Source organism: Choloepus didactylus, chromosome 2, assembly GCF_015220235.1.
Source record: "Choloepus didactylus isolate mChoDid1 chromosome 2, mChoDid1.pri, whole genome shotgun sequence".
Taxonomy (NCBI): domain Eukaryota; kingdom Metazoa; phylum Chordata; class Mammalia; order Pilosa; family Megalonychidae; genus Choloepus; species Choloepus didactylus.
Window position 1 is genome coordinate 41,897,338 of NC_051308.1, and position 21,869 is coordinate 41,919,206.

The window sequence follows — 21,869 nt, forward strand, 5'->3', positions numbered from 1 at the left end:
GCTTTGATGTTTATGCACATTGCATTAAAAATTCAGGATAATCATTCTGGGGTTAGAAAAACTGTTATTTATACAAATGTGGTTAACACCTCATCATTTTAAACTGGCTGTGCTAATGCTCATCGTGCTCTTTATTTTCTGTTTTCTTTTTGCCCCTATCTGCATACTACATTTGTTCTGGCAAGATGTCGAGTGTGTGCCGGAACAGACTGGAGCTGTTGGAAACCCAGATCTGCAACTAACTAACTATCTCAGGAAACCTAAATAAATATGTTCCCAAATAGAAGCCCAAAGTTTGGGAATTCACTGGCTTAGATGTTATCTGGTATCTGCTGCACTGGATTTTCAATATGTCCTTTTCAGTGCATCATAAACCTATTCTAGTAGAGTACAGCAATGAAATTTAAAGTTTGGTGAAGTAATTCTGAAAGCTGCAGATGACAAATGCTAAACCATGTTATTTGTTATTAAAAATGGCCTAAAATTTAAGGACGATAGTTACCTCAATAAATAATTTAATTATATTTTAAAGAAATTTATTGTATCTTTTGTAAAACCTAAATAGTGAAAAAAGAAATCAACAATAATTCAATCAATTAAATTCTACCAGTATTTGTATGTCCTTAAATTGTATCCTTAAAGTTTATGGAAAAAGCTTAAGACAGACATAATTCCAAAATTCACTACTGTTTTATTAGACTATATGCTCTGCAACTTTATTCTCTCATACGATAAGACTATCACTAGCCACATGTAGCTTTTAAAATTTAAAGTAATTAATAAAATTAAACATTCATTTTCTCCATAGCATTAGCCACATTTTATATGCTCGAATGCCACTTGTGTTAGTGGCTACCAAATTGGACAGTGCAAATATAAAATATTTCCGTCATCAAAGAAAGTTCTAGTGGAAAGTGCTAGAACTCCTCTAATACATATCCTTGCTTACTTACTCTAACGAAATATAAAGAGCATTTAACAGAAAGCTAAATATGTATACCTGCCACTGAGGGGAAGAGTAAAAAGGAAGGAGTGAGGTGAGCAATATTAGACCAGATGTCTTTAACAAAGCAAAATAAAATAAAACATCTTTTACAAATCTGTTTGAGGACACCTCTTCTGAGCAAAAAGATGCATCACACATCTAGTCCTAAATCATAACTCATCATATTTAATAAATTAGATGATTTGGTATTGTATGATTGAATTCAAAATTAAGGATTGTTAGAAAATATCTTCAGTGTCTACAATTCCGTGACTAGATTCATTACAACTCTAAGTATTTCATTAAACATAAATCAGTATTCTAAATGTCTTATCACCTGCCTCACATATCATTCTACTTCTAAATGTTTCATAGGTCTCCTTGATTAATATATTTAATCAAGTTTCAGAAAAGCTCACCCAGAGAAAAAATTCACCAGGCCTCCCCCTGCTGCATAGTCAATAAGATTCATGCACCCAGCTGGCGAAAATTCAGACTCCTGTTTTCTTGGGGAAGGAATAAGAGAGCTTTTTGTAGGCATGGAGTAGTTCTCTCTCCCATTTACAAAATTTGCTCTTTCTGCCAATTCACCTCAAATAGTCTTCGTACTCATAATATCTGCAGGGCTTACCAGACTCTCTACCTATCACTGACATACAGAGCAGAGACAAATACCAGTCACACTGATCCTAACAGATGAATTCGAGAAAAAACACAGAATGAATTCTGCTTTCCTCAACTGAAAAATGTTCCCAAATAAAAATGAAGCTAATCCATCTACAGAGTACCAACAAATTATTCTAAACACAGTTCTAAACAAGCTTCATTCAAGGACTCCTGTTAATGTAGATCCTAGATTCCTTTACAATTGTTTTTAAAAGGTTGTGAACAAAGATTTTTCGAGTCCTGGTAGATGACTGATTTATTTCAAGTTATCACTGTTACATTAACTTGCCACATTACTTAAATCATACAGTGAGGATTAATGGCAGGAATTTAATTTTTAAAAGGACGAGATTTTAGTCTTTATATGAATAAAATGATCCCTTATTTTGCTATGAACAGTATTATCACTCAAATGATTCTAGCACAGATCCTGAAATACAATGGGTGCTTGATCAATGCAAGTTAAATATCAGTTATGTGATCTACTATTAAGTTTTCTATATAAATATGTATTCTCCTTGAAGTTTCCTTTACAGCCATTTTCTTGGGCCTTACAATTCCTTTAACTTCTTGACAACACAGTTGTTTTTCAGTCTGTCCATATTTCTGCTTACACTTCATACCTCAGGATTTCTCTGCTATTATGTGTTTAACTAGGACATCTTTAGGCATCCATAAACTGTAATCAAATAGTTTAACAATTAAATACTGTACTCATGGCATGTGGATGAGCACAGGTTGTGGGATTAGTCCAGTTGGTAGCCCCTGAATGTTCCATGTATTCATACATGCAAAACATGTTGATTAAAAAGTCTAAAGAGGTTTTACAGAATAAAAACATTCCTTTCTTCACCCATTTGTTTTTCGTTTGTTTACTACCATCTTGCTAGCTATTTTTTCATCTACTTATTTAAAGAACTCAAAATATTTTAAAGAAACTGGACATACCCTCAAATAAACCTTCCAGAACCTCCTAGTGAGTCATTTTAGACTCTATGTACTGAAAGTGAGTCTTTTGGTATATTTTGCAATCAACTGAATAAAATTTCAGAATTCTACGTAACTTGAAAATAAATTCAGTACTTCAACTCCATTCTAGAGTACTAAACTAGGATGATCGGAATCTAGTTTCAGTCTTAAAGAGGTATTATCTTTGGCTTTGAGATTTCAATGGTCAAAAACAATTAATAACCAATGCTAAACTATGCTAAATACCGAGGAGACAAGGGAATAAGATAATACCTTTAAATTGTGGGTTACTATTCTCTATTGTTCTTTCCAAAGAAAAATAATCTCTTTACTACTACTTTACTACTACTATATTACTCTAAATAGTGACCAAAAATCAAGTTGTAATATAGTTACATTTAAACAAAAGGGGGTGGGGTAGGTACAAGAATACAATTATTTTTCTTTCCTCTCCTTAAAGGATTCAAAGACAATGTAAGAAGATGGAGTAGATTCAGAATTACTAATCTGGTTCATGTCAGAAGAATTTAAAGGTTTTAAGTAAAATATTTAAGGTGCCAGAATAGATTTAGATTGAGTTAGAATAGACTATTCAAAACATTCATCTAAAAATACATATTTAGTTTCTAAAATACTATATCCATCCTTAGATTCATATTTGTACATGGTATTTTGCTTAAAAATCTTATAGCCCAAATGCAGAAATATTAATACATATAAAACATCCCATCTATTTGATAAAAATTAGTTCATGTTATTAACGTGTGCTTCATAGACTTCTAAACATAAAAGAGACTTTTTTTTCTTACAGTGGCAACTCAATTTTATTCTGGAATAAAATAATTTCTCAAAGAAGAATATCTGAGAATATTCTCTTACTTTCACTTTGAAAATCTTGATTCAGCTTTTCTAAATTAAACCAAGGACTAAAACAAGAGTATACATTTCCCAGACAGCTTTTTGGTAAATTAAAAGTTATTCATCCATTTCTATCATCTGATAGATGCAAAAGAATTTCTGCAAAGCTTTAGGATGATCCAGAAATAGATTAATAGCAAGAATTAAAAAACAATTTTTAAGTTTTGGGAAGAAAAAATTTTCTAGGTGCCACAATTTTATTTTTTCAAAATTATCTATGTGCTAGGTTATATTTTATGTTTAAAATGTTTATCTGTTAAGTTACATTGAGATATTTAGCCTTCTTGTATTACTATTAAGGAATATTTTTTCACCCTTATTTATATTACACTGACAAAATGGCAGTTCTACAATTAAATAAGACACTAAAAAGTTAAAAAGTTGGGATAAGCGCAAAAATGCACCTTGAACTTTGCTTGTTTAACCACTTAATATCATGGGTGCACACCTTCCTTTATGATAACAAATACCAGACCATAGACTAATTTAACTTGAGTTATAAAATATTTTTAACACTCAAATGGGTTTGAAAATATAAACATCTCTGCTCTAGCACATAGTTTTTGGGGGAGAATTATTCATCAGAATACAGCAGATCCAAGTACGCACAAATGGGTAGTAAGAGAAAACTATTTTTATAAAATATTATGGAAGGGTAGAGAAAGGAATGGATCTTTTTTTTTAAAAAAAAAGGAACAGATAACTTATTAAATAATTCCTTTATAAACTTTTTATCCTAGACCCAGTTTCACAGAAATCTTGAAATGATATTAAACATTTCTCTTCCCTTTTGTTTAACAGGTAGATACCAAAAGTCCTATCTTAATAAACTTTAAGGCAACAATATGGAATCAAGTCTCAAATTAGATGCAGTATTCTAATACAGACTACCTGCTGTGTAACTCCACCATGTCACTGGTCAGTCCATAAAAATAATTTAAGCCAACTCATATTCAGGAAAAAAAAAAAAGAGAGACTAAAATGTCAAATATACTTCCTACAAAATTGTGTCTTTGCATAACTCAAACACCAGAGTTTTATGTCATCAAATTGCTCATGCAAAAATAACCTAACATTTAAAATTAATCTAAGTTGTTATTTATAGTACACTTAATATATAAAAGGAAATATTATAAAAGTAGAAGTCTAAAGCATTTCTTAAATCAAAATACTTGCCAGATTATCAAAACCAAGAACACTGTAACTTTAAATTTTACTACAGAGGCTTTCTCAATAGCTCATCAAAACAAACACACACTAGCTCTCCTCCCAAAAAACTATAAATACACAGATCTATCAATTGGAAGGCAGAGAAGTAGTAACTTCAAATAGTTCATTTTAATTATGAACTGGTATTGCCATTTCTAGAAACATTAATGATACTGTATCAATTCACCAATATCCATGACTAATACGTAAACTTGTAAGGATCCTGGAAATTGCATATCTTGCTGGCCAAGCAGAAATATTTACTTTTATGAAACGTTTTGAGAAATAATGCTAAAAATTTACAAGGCTTGAAAACAGTTTAACAAAGTTTAATGTGAAAAAGAAAAACACCAAAATTTGTAAACTAAAAGTCTTTTGGCTTTCTTACAAATGGTATCCTTATCCCCCATCTTTCAGAGCATGAAGACTTTTCCAGGAAAAATAAAATGATTAAAAATTTTGCTTCCTATATAACTTCATGTGTCAGAGTCACTTCCAGATCCTGTTCTGCTGTCATCTGGCCCATCACTTTCTTTGTCCCAGTCTTTCATAGATGCTCCCATCATGAAATCATCACGTAGGATAGACCATCCTGGGCCCTCTTCTGATTTCATTTCAGCCTGAGGAAAATTACAGAATCAAAACATTCAAAAGGCAGCTTAATCGTGAGGGAAATGAAAAGTTCACACTATAAAACAAACTTATAAAAAAAACTATAGATTTACTTTATTTATAATCCAAGATCATATATGTGCAAATATGTAATAAAGAGCTATATGCTAATAAAATATTTTAAGAACCCCTTAAAAGATACAGGGAAGCAATATATATATTTTTACATAAAATACAGTTTTACATAAAATATATTTTTACATAAAATATATTTTTATATTTAATATATATTTTTATTTTATATATATTTTTTGTTGGGGGAAACACAGTAAAACCAAGATTTGGTATCATTTTTTTAACTCTTCTGACAACAACAGACTTCAAATATTATTTTAACCTTCAGTAATAATTTATTAGAAAACCTTTGGTAAATTATTTCAACACAAATAGAAATTTAACAAAGGCTTTTAACCCAAAGTAAATTAAAGGAGAGAAAAGGAAACTAACTTGGCACTGTACCAGATTTTTAAAGAATTATCTCATTTACAAAAGTTTGAACCAAATGTTATTTATTTAGGTTATGAACTCACTGTACTGCCTGACCTGATCATGTAATCAAAAGACTAAACACATGCTAAAATTACAAATAATTGAAGCAGGCAATAAACATACTAGATAGTCAATTCATTTCATTCATTCATAGGATTTGTACAATACTGTGTAAGAGCCTAAGAACTACACACTCTCATTTCATGGTACAACAGTACCACCTTGTGGCATTAAGTCATACAGTATATGTAGAATTGCTCTAAGCTACGAGATTTCTTCTATTCATTCTAGAAATTCATACTACTAACTGTAAGCATTTTTCTTAGTGCTGGAAACATAGTGAGGAACAAAACAATATCTCTGTCTTCGTGAAACTAACACTGTATGTATTTATTCCATTCACAAAATACACAACAGGGAAAATCTCTCTAGGCAAGAACCCATGATATTTGTTTAGAAAATAGTGTTATCTTTTTATATGGGCTATTAACCATATAAAAAGCAATTTTTAAAAGAAAAGATGTTGAAGATGTTTGCTAAGTTAAAAGAGATTACTTATCTAACTGATGAATCTTCCCATCACTTAAAAAAAATGGAGGGAGGGAGGGAGGGAGGGAGGAAGGTAGGAAGGAAGGAATTGCAAATAGGAAAAATGTCCTATTGACCCCTCCTGTTTTCCTGCCATCAAAGAATCGTTCAGGGCTTGTGTCTAAATACAACCTGAGGACTGGATAGCATATAAATGTGAGCAAAAATACCAGAATTGACTTAGTCAAATATCAAGACATTTTGCACTAAAATTTAACCAACATAAAGAAAAAATAAAAAGCATCTGTGCTATTTAAAAACCAACTGCAGGCAAGATGGAGGAATGGTGAGGTCTAGGTTGTAGTTACTCCTCTGGGGCAGTTGGTAGAAACCCAGGAACTGCGTGGACTGTACACCTCAAAGGAATTTGAGACTGGACAAACTTCATACAACACTCACAAACGTGTGGAACAGCTGAGATCAGTGAAATCTTGCTGACTGCGGTAATAAATGTACAACTGTGATGATGCCATGAACAACTGATTGTACACTGTGAATGGTTGTATGTTATATGAATATAGGATTGTAGGAAAAAATGTAAATAGAGGTAAAAGTGCTGGAGAAAACATGGAGAGAGGAATGTACCTATTTACTGTTGATGAGGAGGCAGAATGGTGTAGCCTTTCTGAAGGTCACTGTGGTGGCTCCACAAGAAGCTAAGTATGTGGGGCCATAAGGTCCTACCACCTCATTATGGGGTATGTATTTGGAAGATCCGAAAGCAAAGACATGAATGGACATTTGCACAGTGGTGTTTATGGAGGCAGTAGATTTGCAATGGGTGGAGGTGGCATAAGGGTACACTGACTGAGGAACAGAATGGTGAAATGTGGTGCATGCATACAATGGAATATTGAGAAACCGCGAGCAGTGAAGCTGTGAGACACGCAACGAGGTGAATGGATCCTATAGACAGCATGTTGAGTGAAATACGCCAGAAACCAAGGCAAACACTAAAATGCCTCACCAACATGGACTAACCACAATGTGTAAAACTCACAATTAAATCTTAAGAGGATAGCCTAACAGGGAAATGATTATTGTAATGGTGCCCAGATTGTACGCTCTTAGAGCAGTCAAATCTATTCCTGAATTGTAATGGCTATCTCTAAACTCTGAGATGTTGATCCTTTAATGTATAACCTGATTGGTCTCTGGAACATTGGGTATCTGTGTCACACGTGAAACTCAGAGCTAGAGCTCGGCAGATATGAATATCAGTATCTACGCATATAGTAACTTTAAAAAAAAAAAAAAAAACTGAAATAGAGCACAGACTTCAATTAGAGATATGAATAAAAGCAGATATGGTTAAGCCTAGAGCAAACCGGGCCAAACAGTAAAGGTTGAAACTGACTGTGTTCAAACTTCAACTTCCATATGAGACCAAGGGAAGAGACGTTTATTTGGTGTAGGATCTATATTTTCTAAACAATATAACTTCTACAGTCAGTTTGTTCAAACACTACAATTACATGGAACTTTGAATAGGAAGTGAGCTATGGTAGGTCTCTATAGATTAGAATGAAATAGCAACACATCCTACAGCAATTTGGTTGGAGAATAAAAATATATATTTTTTATATATATGAAGAGCTATATGAAGAGCTGCGGGAGAATGCAGAGGTGTTGGACTTCCTCACCTGGATTATTGCTGATGTTCTTACAAACACTGGGGACTGATGGCTTGATGTGCTGAGCCCTCTGTCTTGGGGCTGGCCCCTAGGAAGCTTGTCGCTGCAAGGAGAGGCTAAACCTGCCTATAATTGTGCCTAAGAGTCTCCCTCTGAGTGCCTCTTTGTTGCTCAGATGTGGCCCTCTCTCTAACTAGCCACCTTGGTGGGTGATCTCACTGCCCTATCCCCTATGTGGGACCTGACTCCCAGGGGTGTAAATCTCCCTGGCAATGCAGGATATGACTCCTGGGGATGAATCTGGACCTGGCATCATGGGATCAAGAACATCTTCTTGACCAAAAGGGGGATGTGAAATGAAAAGAAATAAAGCTTCAGTGGCTGAGAGATTTCAAATGGAGTCAAGAGGTCACTCTGGTGGACATTCTTACGCACTATATAGATAACAATTTTCAGGTTTTAATATATTGAAATAGCTAGAAGTAAATACATGAAACTACCAGACTCCAATCCAGTAGCCTTGACTTTTGAAGATGATTGTAAAACAATATAGCTTACAAGGGGTGACAGTGTGATTGTGAAAACCCTGTGGATCGCACTCTCTTTATCCAGTGTATGGATGAATGAGTAGAAAAATGGGGACAAAACCTAAAGAAAAATAGGGTGGGATGTGGGGGTGATCTGAGTGTTCTTTTTTTATTTTTATTTTTTATTCTTATTCTGATTCTTTCTGGTGTAAGGAAAATGTTCAAAAATAGATTGGGGTGATGAATGCACAACTATAAGATGGTACTGTAAACAGGTGATTGTACACCATTGATGACCGTATGGTATGTGAATATACCTCAATAAAACAGAATTAAAAAACCAAACCAAACCCCCCCCAAAAAAAACAACTGTAAAGCAGTTCCAATGCTTCTCAATGCCACAGTCATAGGGGAACAATAAAGTAGGAAGTAGGAGTATGTTGCCACCTCTCCATCTCTTATTTTTACCTACACTCCCAGAACTATTTCTGCTTTACTATTAGATTAAGTTAACAACTGGATAAGAGGCCATTTTCAGTGATTCATCCCCAGTTTTCTCTGTCACTCTACTTACCTTAAATAGGAGAAAGAGCTATTTCCAAGGAACAGAGGTCCACTTAGAACCAACAACTAAAACACCTCTAGTGTCAAATTAGCAATTCAAAGCTTTCAACTAAAATCTAAAAAGTGTAAGCTTCCTGGTATACTGATGTCCAAATCACTGACCAGCACAGACTCCTCCTGACTTTGATGTTTGTATTTACATATGAACATATGGAATCTCAATATTAATCCTCCATGTTTAGACAACTACACCCAATAAACTTTCAACATGTTATCAACTGACATTTCCTGGAGACTCTCTACGTGACAGCTCACACTGACAGCCAACCTCTGTCTGGTCCCGGCATTATTCCTCTATTAGGTAGCACCAGAAAAGGGGAGGGAGGGAAGAGAAAAGGAAGAAGGGAGAACAGGGACAAAACCTTAAACAGGTGGTTCAGAAAGAAAGGAACAATAGTGGACCAAAGGAGAGAATTCATTAATTAAAATACTAAGGCTGTGGGGACCCAGAGCCTGGGCCCCCTCCCCTCCACAGTGAAAGTGAGTTATTTCACATGGCTGCCTATATGACTGGGACTGACATTAAAGGTCATCAGACCTCCCCAGGGTGGGTAAAGAATGTACAAATGGTATTGTAAACAAAGCATTAAAACTCCCCTTCCCTGATCACTGTTGATAACAAATCTCCACACACCTGTGTCACAAGACCCTGCCAAAACTCTGTTCTCACACCCTATGGAATGTCTTTGTCCTAATCCTTAAAAACCACTCCCTGGAATCCCTACTCTTGGTGGAGCCCTAACTTCCATCTTCCGGCTGGCCACTGCCCTGGAACCATCTGTGCAGTCTGTAAGTCCCACTAACTCCATACCTAGCGTGTTCTTCGCTCTTGAGGCTGAGCTGGGTTGGAAAAGAGGCCAGATGTCTCACATGGTTGTCTTAAAAGGCAATTATTATACACTTTTTTTTTTTTTTTTTGGTCAATAAGAGCAATAACAGAGTAAGTCCAAAGTTTCTCTAAATGGTTGAATTTGAAGAACAAGTAGGCTTCACTGGTGGATTTTTTTTGTTGTTGTTTTTAAAGTCATCAATATAGTCTATGTCAGTGGTCCTCAAGGTGCAATGCCCATAACCAGTAGCATTAACATCAGTATCACTTAAAAAATTAACTTAAAAACTCAACGTTTCAGGCCCCATCCCAGACCTACTGAATCAGAGGGAGATGTGGGGTAAGAGGTCCAGCAATCTGATTTAATAAGCCTTGCAGCGATTCTGATGAACACTGAGGCCTAAGAATCACCAGTCTATAACAGGACAGATATTGTCTAGGGACATTTTCATTCACTGTTATAATTTTAGATTTGGAAAATCCATTAGATTCAACATTGTATCCCAAAAGCATGGCCATTATTCAAGCTAACAATCATAGTGACATATTTACATCATGAAGAAACAATCTGGAGCAAAAACAGTAGACAAAAAGTGTAGTACAAATAAGTATGGCTTAATATATTTTAAAAACAGATATTTATATTTTAAAAGATATTTAAGATCTGTCAAGATGGTGACTTAGAAAGAAGAAAACTGTTTTAAAGGCAACAAAATGGCCTTTTAATTTCTAATGCCTACACTCTCTAGAGGCAGACGTTCCAGGATAAGATGGCAATTTGAACATAAACAGTTAGTCTTACTTAATCACAAAATTTAATAAAACTACAGAAAAGTGGTTTGATGTTGTCTTAAAGATATAACCCACCAGGACAAGATCAGAAGAGACAATAACACTATTTTGGAAGCTGGAAGTAGATGGACTAGAGGAAATTGTCTTGGCAAACCCAAGTTGAGTCCCAAGACTGCAATTGTCAAGCTGAGAACCAACCCCATTTATACCAAAGAATCTTCCAAAGAAACAGGCAATACTTCCAGAAGTGTGGAAATGGAGAGACCAAAAGAAAGAGAACTGGACAAAAGTTATGTTGAAAAGCAATCAGAACTCTAGACACCCTCTTCCATTCTGCACTATCAAGTAATTCACTCCCCTCCCTGACTTTGGCAGAAGACTGAGGTTTAACCTCTGGGGAAGTAATGGGCTGGCAGACAAGGGTATAGGTACAGTACCAAAACAGGGAATTATGTGCGCATACATGAAGCTCAAACTAGATAACACCTACAAGCCCAAAGCTTCCAATCATCTTTTGAGGACTATTTGTTCTAATCATAAACAGACAACTAAGGATTATCTATCAGAAAGAAGATAAAGAACAATACAAATAAACAAAAACAAAAAAAACAAGTTACAGGAAAAAGAAACTATTCAAGGAAGAGAAAATTAAAGGGGAAAATATTAATATCCTTAAAGAATTGGGAGAATATATTGCATCCACAAAACAAAGTCCCCAAAAGTTTACTCTCAATGCAGCCTTTCTCAGGAAACCAAGGAGGATGTCCTCCACAAAAAGGTGGATGAAACCAAAAAGAGGCAGTCAATACAGAAATAGGAGATGCAATACAGTAGAAAGACAGTAATCTTCAGGATGACAGTGAATGGAGACTCCAGAGTGACAACTATGAACGAGGCCTAAGGGACAACCTGAGCAGTATGACTTCAAGAAGGCATGCTGAAAGCCATGCTGTCATTATACCATCATTTTAACTGGATAAAATCACAGGTTGATACTATTCACACAGTCATAGTACTAAATATTGAATACTGACAACAAAAAATTGTAAACCATTTTCAGAGGACAAGGGAGAGGAAACATACTGTACAACAGAACTTCATCTTTGCCTACCATAATAGGAAGCCAATATATAATATCACAAATCAATAAATCAAAAGATATGACTATTTACACATTACTTAGAAATACAGAAATGCATGAATGCCAATAGAACTAGCTAAAAGAGTAAAAGGAGGTTGCACCTCGGGTGGGAACTGTAGAACTGATGGAATGGAGCAGTAAACTGCTTTATTTTGAAATTAGCTTTCTGGAAAATTTTGGCTTTTAATACTATATGCATAAGTAAAAAACAATTTAAAGAAGAAAAAAAAGGGGTGGCAAAAAAAGGAAGGGGAAGGGGATGGGAAGGAAAGGAAGAAACCACTACTTTCTCAAACATTTCCACAAAGTCCTAAGTGTCCCAGGCTTTCTTCAGGATCTTCCCTAAAAATCTCACCCAAGACACTCTTCTGGTTTTATTAAGTATGATGATTCTGGTTCACTTTCTAACTTGTTCAATGAAAAAAAGGTTAAAAATATGAATTACACTATGAAGCTTTCACATGCCAGATACTTTACATAATATTGCCTTATTTCTAATTCTCTCAAGGATCCTGGCCAGATAGCAATTATCATTCTCATCTAAAAAAGAAACTAAGACTCATGTTCAAAGTTGATAAATCGCTAAATCAATACTCAAACCCCAAATCTATTTGATCCCAGAGCCCATGTTCTTTCCACAATACCATGTTGCTCTAAAATTTCCTCTATGTTAAGAAATTAAAATATGCAATATGCTACTATACCACCTGTTATAACCTAAGAACTATACAGTAGATTGGGTATTAAAATACACTATGTTCAAGAGAATTTCTATAAAAGTCAGAACTTGGGCCCATTACACTGCATGTCTGATTTACACAATTTCAACTTCCTCCATCTTTTCCATAAACATGATCTACCATTAAGTATTAAAATTTCCTAAACAGCTGGAACACCCAACAAAGGAATGAAAAAATGGATCAGACACTAATATGAGTGAAGGAGAAAGCCTGAGGCAAATTCTAAATGTGTGACTCACTGAAAAAGTCTGCCTGGAGTGATCTCTAAATAGATTTCATTAAATGTTAAGACATTGTGAGAATTAAGGGTTTTTTGTTTTGTTGGTAAAATAGAAGTAGTGGTATTCTGATGTATTGTTTTTACAACAGGAATGAAAACCGAGAAAGTTCTAGGTTGGAATGATAAGTCAAATTATTGACTCAAAACACTCTAAATCAGACAGTTGTAGAGGTCCAGGACTGAAAGAAATTAAAAGGTACTCCCCAATTTCTTAATCTTGGTGTAAATATAATATAATATTAAAAAAAAACAATTAATCACACTGTATGTTAGGTACAGATATTTACTACCATTAGATGGAATCTGTTGGAAAGTGTATTAACATCTAATTGTACACTGCAATGATCAAAATTTAGCAGCTTATGGAGTTTTTCAGTGCTGCTGCAAGGCAGTGCTGATTCAATGACAGAAAGCAACCTACAACATAACTTTCTGTGTCTACATTAACTGAAAACTAAAACTGGTTAAATGCAAGAACTTAATGAAAACCACATGATGCAAGGAAACAAAATAGTCCCCATCCTCACTGGCCTGGTTTTATACAAATATTTAATCAAGTCATAAAGAAGCAGTCTGTGAGGATTCTGATGATGAAGACAACCCTTAAAAATGTTAATCAACTTTCATTTCAAGGTTCAAAAATACACTGGCAGCTTTTGAAAAAGAAAACTGAAAACAGAGGTTTATTATAATTCATTAGTCTAACATCAAATAACTAAGAGCTTAACCTCATTTGAATTTTGAAGGGAGGAAATTAAAGTAAAATCCTAGAAAAATAAACAATAGTCTCATCTATATTCAGCAATCAATATTAGCAGATTTCACTGCTTTCCCTAAGAAGAATGTTTATAATTATTATTTTAATCTAGCTTCACTTCAATTTAAAAAAGGTTCTTATTAACACAGGCTAACTTAATACCTTTAGTGTTGCAAATTTTTTGCAAGCTATTACACAATTGTAGTTAGTAATCTACCTACAATTGATTAAAGTCAATCTAAGAATTCTACCTGTGAAATGAAGGATTTATGGGAAATCCCTTTAAATAAAAAATGCATTCTGGAAGAAATAACAAGTGAAATATAGCCCCAAATCTTTAGAATTTGAAAAAGAGTATCAATGGTTTTCTAAGCATGGAAAATATAACATCCCACTTATAAAGGACTGAAAACTTTCAATCTGAAAAGTGTGAAAGTTAAAGAACCTACAGATTCAGTAATATTAGATGGACAATCCCATGTCAATACAAACTCTTCTCTGAATCTCAAAGAATTCTTCATAAGGAATTCCTAACTGTCTTGATCAATTGTTGCCTTCTCCACCCCTCCATAAACTTGTTTTAGTATAATTTTCTGTTTTACTACTATACCACATAAAAAACCCACTTGGTCTCTGTTTTTGTTTACTATTTGTACAGTTTTCAGATTCTTGTATCCTTTCCAGATTCGGATGGGTAACTTATAAGATCCAAGCAAACCAGAAATGCATTTAGTGGGACATCCTAGGAAAAAAGATTGAGATGATGGAGTTGTCACCTTTAATTATAGCCCAAGCACAATATTAAAAGTATAGAGTTCCCTTAAAAAAAATCTAAACTCAGTCTAGCTTTCTCGGAAATCAAGACTAACACTACTGATAAACATAGTTCTCTGATGCATTTTTTTTTCATCCACTGTAATGTTTTTTTGTTTTAATTTTATTTGCTGCCCTTGGTTTTACTGTATACTCAACACTTAGGTCCTTATGCCTATGTTTTATTTGGTGGCTTCTTTTTCAACTTGCTATCTATAAACCTAGCTCCACAGAATTGAGTTTTAGCAAACAGTAATTCAACCTTGATTTTCCTCATTGCCTGTATTCTTAAGAATGGTGTAAATTGCCTAAAACGCCAAATGTAATATCACCAAGAGCCTTTTAACACAAGGGCTTGATATATTTTCATACTACATTAGGAATTTGAAATAATATTGACAACACACTTTGCCAGTTAATCCCTTAACTTTTATCTGCTATATTATATAGTATATAAATCAAAGTTCAGCTTTATAAACAAATAAATTAGAGCTGTTAACTCATCTGAAAAACAGATACAAGTATCTTTAATATCACAGATTTGTTAAAAAGCTTAAATGAGAAAACACATGTAAACTGTAAAACTGTGAAATGCTGTATAACAAAATTAAACTATATACACTAAAGAATATGTGTACTATCAATCTATCTACTGAAATCGACAAAGGATTCACAAATAAATGGATGGTCCTCACTTAAAGAAACCTAAGCTCCTTGCACAGTACCTGAAATAAAGCAAACACTAATATGACCCCTCGCAGCAGACCCTCCGCCACCATCCTGACTTCACATATCCATAGAATTCCCATGTTGGGACAGCTGTCACCTTCTAATGATATTCTGTACATTACTCACAAAGAAGAGACCATTCAAATAGTATGACAGCATTTTTAAGTAATAGTTTAATGTAATCACAGCTTGGACTGGGGAAAAAGAGAAAGTGGTCAGAGTTCTACTCAAATCCTAATATTATTTTCTAAAAATTATGCATTACTAGACCAGACACACCTAAAATGAGAATTTCCTAAATCTAAACATAATTTTTTAAATTAAATTTTTGGATAACTTTTGGATAATCCAATAATTGAGATAAGTAAGAGATGATAATTTCCTTTCAAATTGGTTTCCAACTTTACAATTCATCTTTGACTACTACTTAGATTTAGAAAAAAAGTAAGTACTAAATATAAAGAACTCAATCTAATAATGACATGCAATGCAAAATTTTAAAAATTGCAAACATTTGGCACTTACCATGTGCCAAATATTATTCTAAGCACTTCATATATATTAACACACTTGACTCCCACAATATCCCTAGAGGTGAGGGCTGTTATTACTACTAGAATGATTATTTTTTAAACAGACAAGAAACTTGAGGCATAGCAAACTTGCCCAAAGTCCCATATGCAGTAAATGGCAGACTTGGTATTCTGAATCCAAGGCAGTTTGACTCTACAAAATAGTCTGTGGCCTTAGCCACTATTCATCTCCATAAAGTCTCAACTGCCTATAACTCAAAAATGAGTTTTTAGCAAGAAATAATAACATTTGTTTGGGTTTTTTAAAAATGTGCCAGAGGTAAAAACATTTAGCTTATGACTCACTTGTATAGGACAATTCTATTTTTCAAAAGCCCCAACTCACCAATAGAAGTCCTATTGTGGGAGACTGAATGACATCTCCCACAAAGATGTATTCAGGTCCTAACCCATGATCCTTGGGTGTGGCACATTTGTAAATTGGCTCTTGGAAGAGTCTATTTAGATGAGGACAAACTGAACCAGGGTGGGCTTTAATCCATTTTGACTAAAGTTCCTTAAGGAGAGGAAATCCAGACAGGGACACAGATGACTGAGCAGGATTAGAAGCCACAGAAGACTGAAGGAGAAAATGGCCATGTGATGGAGGCAGAGATTGTCAGCAAGCCATCACCAGAACACTACAGACCTCTGTGGACACTTTGACTTTGAACTTCTGGCCTACAAACATGTGAGATAATAAATTCCTGTGGTTTAAGGCAACCAGGCTATGGTTCTTTCATAGCAGTGCTGGCAAACCGGGACACCTATACAGGCAGTCACTTCAGCACTTTTAAATAGTGAAAGCATTTCTTCAAATAGGGCCAGAAGATGGACAATACCATTGTTTTTATTTTAACAGTAACTAAGGATTTCTACATTTGCTCTGTAATAACTAAGTTCTAATTATTCACTTATATCCATATTTCCCCCATGTCATGCTGCATGTACCACATCACCAAACACAATTTCACTTTGATTCCAACTGCTGTTCAAATCAGAAACTACTCTACATTAAAACTAAACAGCATATTTTAAAAGTGAATACAATGAGAAACTGGCTTAAAACTGTTCCCATCAGCAGTCATGTGTGCAATCCTGCTCATTCTCATTTAGAACTTGGAGTCTCTCTTTTGTCTAAACTCTAATTTAGGCAATTTCAGTAAACAAAACATTAAGCTGAATTACTTACAAAGTTGGGATTCCAAACATTCCTGTCAGCAAAGCTTTTATGTGAACAGCATTTCACTGCTGGTGTGAAATGCAGGGGCAATTTAAGGACAGTCTCTTTCTCCACCCCCTTACCTGCCTTCACATACCACCACCACCCCACCAACCCCCATTTAAAAAAACTGAACATTACTGGCAGACCACTTAGGGACCTGAATGAGGAAGTCTCCATTCCTAGGCTTCTTCTTTTGGAGCCAAGAACTTAGTAGATCTATGAATCAGAAAGAATTCACAGTTTTAAAAGTACATAGCAATTCAGAGCCTGGATCTAAGTAATCATGATACTAAAGGCAGGTATTCCAAAGCATCCCCACCACTAACTACTTAGCTAGGGAGAATTTATGTGGTTGTCATCTATGAGAATCGTAAGAGAAACAAAGCACCTTGACTTATCTATAAGTTTGACATTGAGCATAAAGTATGCAGATCATAAAACCGAGAAAAAAAATAAATACCATACCTCTTACAGTTACTTTTCTCCTACAGATTTTTATTGAAATTTTGTTGTCCCACAATCACTAAGGAAATTATTTTCTAATAGAAACTAGCTAGGATTTTCCCCTGCTACAAAGTTATTGATATAGTTTCATTATAACAAAAGCTGAAATTGATATACTGGCAATTTCAAATAAATGAAAACCTTGCAAAAAGTCTGTAATTCGAGAGTGAAAGTAACATGCAGCTGATGCTTTCCTAACAGAAGCCAATGCCTTCTTCTTTGAGACTGACATTTAAAATGCATCACATTTCTTTCAGTCCTACCTTTACAGAAAGAGACTCCTAAATTTCAATAAATTTGACTGGAATTTAATCAGCTTTTCAAGAAGAGAGCAAACGAAAAAATTACAACTTTTAAAAAATCAATGGACTACACATTATTAAAATCTTGATTATTAAACATACTAGCAAAACAACTTACTCTAGATAAGTACATGTTCTGAACAGGAAAAAAGGAGGTAATATTCCTTTAAGGGTTAAAATTTACTTCTTTAATGAAAATCTTCCTTAGACAAAATAAAACTTTCTGCTGCTTCCTTAAACAGAGTGTCCTAAATCTTTTTTTCAAGTCACTCAGGGTCAATATCAAGACATCAGTCAACGTGCCTTGCCACAAATTGGTATGCAGTTGGTACTGTACTTCATTTATTTGATTCAAAGGAGGGATTACAGATTCTGGATTAGGGAATTCCCTTCAAATAACTAAAAACTAATCTTTTAAACTCATAAACTTTTAAATTTAATCATGTGAAACTTTGTCTCTCAAACGCATTATCTACCTTCTTTGACTCTGTAAACAGGTTGACTGTTCTGTAGAGGGTTGAATATCAGCGCTTCTACCCTCCAAAATCCATGTCCACTCAGAACCTCAGAATATGATGACCTTATTTGGGATAAGGGCCTTTGCAAATATAATTAAGCTAAGGACCTCAAGATGAGACCATCCAACGACTTTGTCTCCTTATGAAACAGAAAAGGAGAAGACACAGAGACCCAGAGGAGAAGGCATGCAAAGATGGAAGAAGAAGTTGCAATTCTAACAGTCCCAAGCCAAGGAATGCCGAGGGCTGTCAGGAGCCACCAGAAGCAAGGAGAGAGGCATGGGACAGGTTCTCCCTCAGAACCTCCAGAGGGAACCAAACCTGCCGACACCTTGATTTTGACCCTCTAGCCCCCAGAACTGTGAGAGAATAAGTTTCTGTTGTTTGAAGCGGTGAAGTTTGTGGTGATTTGTTATGGTAGCCCTAGGAAACTAATATAGTAGCCACCCACTAGTTAGTCTTCTGACACAATACTTCTAACCTCTAGCCCTCTTTTCCTTAAAGATAATCAAATCTGATCAGGTCACTTACCTGCTGAAACAGGGCAAATTGCCCCTAATGCCTAAGGAGTCAAGTCCAAATTTCTTAACAGAAGATACAATACTTATAAGCTGATCCCAATCTATGTCCTCAGAATGCCTTTTTCCAATTCCCCACCTGTCAACAAACACCCTTTATTCCAACCTCCATAAACGAAATAATACAAAACAAAGAGGAGACAAGTATAAAGAATGTGAAAACCAGAGAACTGGTAGTTTTCTCCCCATTAGGGTAGCACAGTGATTGACGGTTCTTTTTCTCCTTTTCAATTCCTCAAGTATATTCTCAGAAAACATGCATTGGGTCCTTTTCCTTACATAATTGTTATTGGTGAAAGTGTTTATTCACAACTCTTCTTTCTCTGATGCTCATTTCATTTTCTTTGAATGTCTTCAGAGACTTCATTTCAATATAGGCTGATTTCAACAGCATTGAACACTTGTTCTAATTTATGACTTTATGAAATTCTTTAGTTTGAAGAGAAACACTTCAGAAATACCATTCACTAGTACTTCCTCTCCTGTTATCTGCCTTCCCATTAAGCGATGTAAAATGCTTCGGATACCAGTGCCTTTACCATGCTTTTAAAAATCAAGGCTAAGTTCTTACATTCTTTTTCAACACATTCCTCTTGAGAGTCAAGTTTCCTCTGAATATCCTCACACCACAATTTTTCCAATTTTAAGACTTTATCATTACATAAGCAATATTTGTACTACCTGGAACATTTACTAAAACAATTTTGCAGTGTTTCTATTCTTGCTTTCATATAAAATATTTGGTAGACTGGTTCATTCCACAGAACAAAATCCCCACGGCATTTGACATGCAATACTTTACTTAAGTATTCTATTTTTGGTTAATTATCATTCTTTTCTTAGGTCTTGTTCCGGTTTGCTAATGCTGCCAGAATACAAAACACCAGAAATGGAGTGGCTTTTATAAAAGGGTTTTCTTTGGTTACACAGTTACAGTCTTAAGGCCATAAAGTGTCTAAGATAAGGCATCAACAATCAGGTACCTTCACTGGAGGATGGCCAATGGCATCTAGAAAACCTCTGTTAGCTGGGAAGGCACTTGACTGGTGTCTACTCCGGAGTTCTGGTTTCAAAATGGCTTTCTCCCAGGACTTTCCTCTCTAGGTTGCAGCTCTCTCCAAAATGTCACTCTTAATTGCTCTGAGGTCCCTCTGTTTGTGAGCTCTTTTTATAGGACTCCAGTGAACTAATCAAGGCCCACCCTGTGAATGTGCGGGGCCACATTTCCACGGAAACTTTCAATCAAGAGGTCACACCCTAATCAAAGGTGTCAGTCACAGTTGGGTGGGTCACATCTCTATGTAAATACTCAATCAGAAGGTTTCAACCTAATCAACACTAATATGACTGGCCACACAAGCTTTCATTAAAGAACATGGCTTTTTCTGGGGGACATAATATATACAAACCAGTTCAGGTGTTCTCACTTCCATTAACAGTCTCCCCTTCTCTGGCCCTAATATAAATAAAATTTTAAAACTGAAATAAACTAAGCCCCCAGTAATGATTTAACAAGATATACTGTGACATGATATGACAGTAAATAAAGAAAATAATGAGCGTTACTGAGAAGTGATTATTGGACAGTGTGAAGTCATCAACTAGGAACCTGCTTCTGCATATAAGTTTTGCAATATGAGGAATCAAAAAATGAAAAGAAAACACTGCTGAATCTGTGAATGCCAAAGGTATAATGTGTTTACATTCATTAAAGTGATATACATCCTCTGTACACATGACCTGGCCTAACACAATGAAAGTAACAGATATGTGGTATTCATTTTAAAGAAATTACACTTTAAATATATAACTGAAGAAACGACGCATTTTTAATAGATAAAAAATCACCTAGAAAAAGTGCACTAAGCTCTAGTTGAAAGTTTTTGACTTACAAATATTAGCTGTTATCTCTTCTGAAACGAAGCTGTCAAGTACCTTCTTGTTTTGCTTTGCAGGACCCAGGCTCAGCTCAAAGGAATAAAGTATAGTAATTAGCGAGTCAAATTCATTTATCAGTTTGACGTCTTTTGAAATACTTACAAGCCTTTTAAAAATTGGTCTCCCTAAAAATGATCTTTAAAAAGCCATTACATGCTTTTCTGCATCTAAGGAAGGTTTACTAAGGATACAAGCTCTCAAATATTTTATTCCAAAAATAACCACTGCATAAAATAAAATTAGGAAAGAAAAAGATACAAAATTCTAAGGGCAACAGTATTATTTCACTCTGGAACACTAGTTAAAGCACAGAGCTTTTACTGAGTCGAAGTTTAACATGCTGAATGCTGGAACTTAAACCCAGAGAAGCAGATTGTAGATTCTCCACTAAAAAAGACAGGTGCAGAAGATCTATGGAAACTAACATTTGGGCATTGCCCAATGAAAAGAGTCAACTCTATTTGATCATGCCATAGCTGAGCTCACCAGTCACCAACCTCTGGGCTCCCACTCCAACTTTCAATCAACCCTTTAGTACTTTACCCTCAAATATGAATGGACATTGAAGATTATCATTAATTCAAAGAAGATACCCAAATGGAAAGACTGAGACCAAAAGAAACAGCAACATGGAGCTCAGAAGAAACTAAGACAATGCAAAGAGCAGAAAAAATTGTAGAACTATAATTAATTTCTCAGAGAGAGAAAATACTGCATCCATAAAATGAAAATAGGATTCCAAAAAAGGAACAATTACAACACAAGAAAATATCTTCAAATTTAAAAATATAAAATCATATATTTTCCCCCAATTCAAGTTAAGAACTAGAAATGAAAGAACTCTCTGAGGAAGGAGTCAGACAGAAAATC

The 21,869-nt window shown here is 34.8% G+C and overlaps 1 protein-coding gene across 1 annotated transcript in view; it reads right to left on the minus strand.

Moving 5' to 3' along the window:
* Positions 1 to 597: 597 nt before the first annotated feature.
* The window catches only part of RRP15 (ribosomal RNA processing 15 homolog), a 51,866-nt gene continuing 30,594 nt past the window's right edge, over positions 598 to 21,869 (minus strand). Inside the window, exon 5 of the mRNA XM_037823694.1 lies at positions 598 to 5,367. Within this exon, the coding sequence (XP_037679622.1) occupies positions 5,224 to 5,367 (144 nt within the window). The 3' untranslated portion in view covers positions 598 to 5,223. The remainder of the gene's footprint in view (positions 5,368 to 21,869) is intronic.